Source organism: Sinocyclocheilus anshuiensis, unplaced genomic scaffold (genome assembly GCF_001515605.1).
Source record: "Sinocyclocheilus anshuiensis isolate Anshui unplaced genomic scaffold, SAMN03320099.WGS_v1.1 scaffold902, whole genome shotgun sequence".
Classification (NCBI taxonomy): Eukaryota; Metazoa; Chordata; class Actinopteri; order Cypriniformes; family Cyprinidae; genus Sinocyclocheilus; species Sinocyclocheilus anshuiensis.
Genome location: NW_015537974.1, coordinates 264,485 through 266,866, shown reverse-complemented (window position 1 = coordinate 266,866; position 2,382 = coordinate 264,485). Strand labels below are relative to the sequence as shown.

Here is a 2,382-nt window from a genome sequence, read left to right as displayed (position 1 = left end):
ACTAGAATGTATTATAATACATTTTGTTTTATATTATCTATAGATATAGATATATATAAGTAAACACACACACACATATACACACATTTTAATTATAGATTTTATTATTTATACATTTGGTTTATTATAGATAGATTAAAAATAAAGATAAATATTATGTACTCCAAAAATACAATTAAAAGTGTCACCAGCAGGTGGCAGCATTGTTTGTGGTATTTTCTGTATATTTGGCAGTGGTGGTTGAGAATAGTATTATGTAAAATGTCATTTTGATGTGCTCTCCCAAGCCAAGCACAGGTGTATTCCTGTAGCGCAGATGGCACTGTGATCGTTTGGGACGTCCCCTCTCTGAAGGTGAAGAGGCAGTTTCATCTGTCCTGTGACAGACTGCAGTCCATTCAGATTAACAATGACGACTTATGGTGTGGTAAGTTTTAGCTTGGTAAAACTGTCCAAAACTGTTGTTAACTCGAAGGTCCAATATGTACTATAAGGTTTTTACATATTACATTTTACAAAAGCATTCAGGTGGCCAATTTTTTATTTTTTTTTTGCCAATGGATAGCTTAACATTATTGAATGTATTATCAATATATACATTACTTCATTTAAATTTGGCATGTGTTTATTCCTTGTGAAGGTGCCAGGGATTGTGTCATGAAGCTGAGTCCCCGTGGAGCTCTGCTTTGTAAGATTTCCCTCCCAGATGATGTGAAAACCACATCCTTCAGCAGGGTCACACTGCTTATGGAGGTTTGTATCTTCACGGTCCCCTCACAGTATCAGCTGTATCCAAATATGACCCCCAAATATGATTATCCCCCTTCCTAAAATATGTACAGTAGATATATTTATACATATATTTTTATGCATAAAAACCCATTTATGATGTATAAAAAAAGCATGTATTCAGTTATAAATCTTTATTTATTATTCTAATAAATGAGTATTTATTGTATTTCTGTGTATGACTTGTGTTGCAGCTTTATGCTGTTTTAGTGTGTATTTTTCCTTTGCCGTTTCATGCTGTTTGCACAAACACATTTGACACCCAGACAGTCAGAGAGGCCAGCCATGCCACTAAATGGTGTGAATTGCATAAAATTATAATGTGCTCAGATATAATCATTGATCTCAGGCTCTTGTTATGTGTTTTTATAGAAAAGACAGATCTGGACAAGTTTCACAGACTCAGCAGAGCTTTGTATATGGGACTCCAGTGACCCTGTCAAAGCACCTAAACGGGTCACAGTCCCAAACTGCAGTGTGGTCACCTGTATGATCAGAGTGAAGGATCAGGTAAGATGTTACATTTTACATGACATTTCCATGGCCATACCTACAGGAATTTGAAATGAAATCTTTAAAAAAAATGTTTCAATGTTTCTATTTGAAATAAAGGCTGTTCTTTTGAACTTTTGAAATGCTATTCATTCTCAAACACGTAAATCAGCATATTAGAATGATTTCTGAAGGATCATGTGACACTGAAGACTGGAGTAATGACTGCTGAAACTTCAGCTTTGCAATCATAGAAATAAATTACTTAAAATAAAAAACAGTTATTTAAAATGTAAAATATTCAACAATATTACTATTTTTCATTAAATAAATGAAGCTTTGGTGAGCGTAAGAGACTTCTTTCAGAAATGTTAAAAGATCTCAACAACCCCAGACTTTTGAACAGTAGTGTAATGTCTTTTTGTTTGTTTGAGGATGTCATTTGTGTGATTTCACATCAGATGAAATGAGAGCATTATAGCTAGGGCTGCACGATAAATCGCATGCGATATTTAACGCGCATCTTGTCAGAAAGCCGGTTCTGTAATCAGCGGTAAATCTCCATCACCTGCGGGCTTTCACATTGAGCAGCATTAACTACACAGAGCCGTTGTTCACTGACGAGCTGCGCAAAAAATCGCGCGAATATGAACGTGGTTTTGCGCAACTCGTCAGTGAACAATGGCTCTGTGTAGTTAATGCTGCTCAATGTGAAAGCCCGCAGGTGATGGAGATTTACCGCTGATTACAGAACCGGCTTTACTGATAAGATGCGCATTAAATATCGCATGCGATTGATTGTGCAGCCCTAATTATAGCACACTGAAACCTGATCTTTATTTAAAAAAATAAAAAAACAACAACAACGTGGTCTCCTCTTTCTCTTTCTCTAGGTCTGGATTGGTTGTAATGGTGGGTCAGGCCTCAGTAAGGTTGTGGGGAAGATCTTTGTGTTGGACTCTGAGAGCTTGAAGGTTGAGAAGGCGCTTGAGGCCCATGAAGATACAGTTCAAGCTCTCTTCTCAGCAGAGGACCGATACATACTCAGCGGCTCTGCAAAAAGTGATGGCAAAATCGCCATCTGGAGAGTAGATTAAGCAA

At 36.9% G+C, this 2,382-nt stretch overlaps 1 protein-coding gene across 1 annotated transcript in view; it reads left to right on the top strand.

Annotated features, from left to right (window-relative positions):
- The window catches only part of LOC107672133 (DENN domain-containing protein 3-like), a 13,407-nt gene extending 11,025 nt beyond the window's left edge, over positions 1–2,382 (top strand). Inside the window, exons 21-24 of the mRNA XM_016465233.1 lie at positions 288–427; positions 641–753; positions 1,162–1,299; positions 2,175–2,382. Of these exons, the coding sequence (XP_016320719.1) occupies positions 288–427; positions 641–753; positions 1,162–1,299; positions 2,175–2,378 (595 nt within the window). The 3' untranslated portion in view covers positions 2,379–2,382. The remainder of the gene's footprint in view (positions 1–287; positions 428–640; positions 754–1,161; positions 1,300–2,174) is intronic.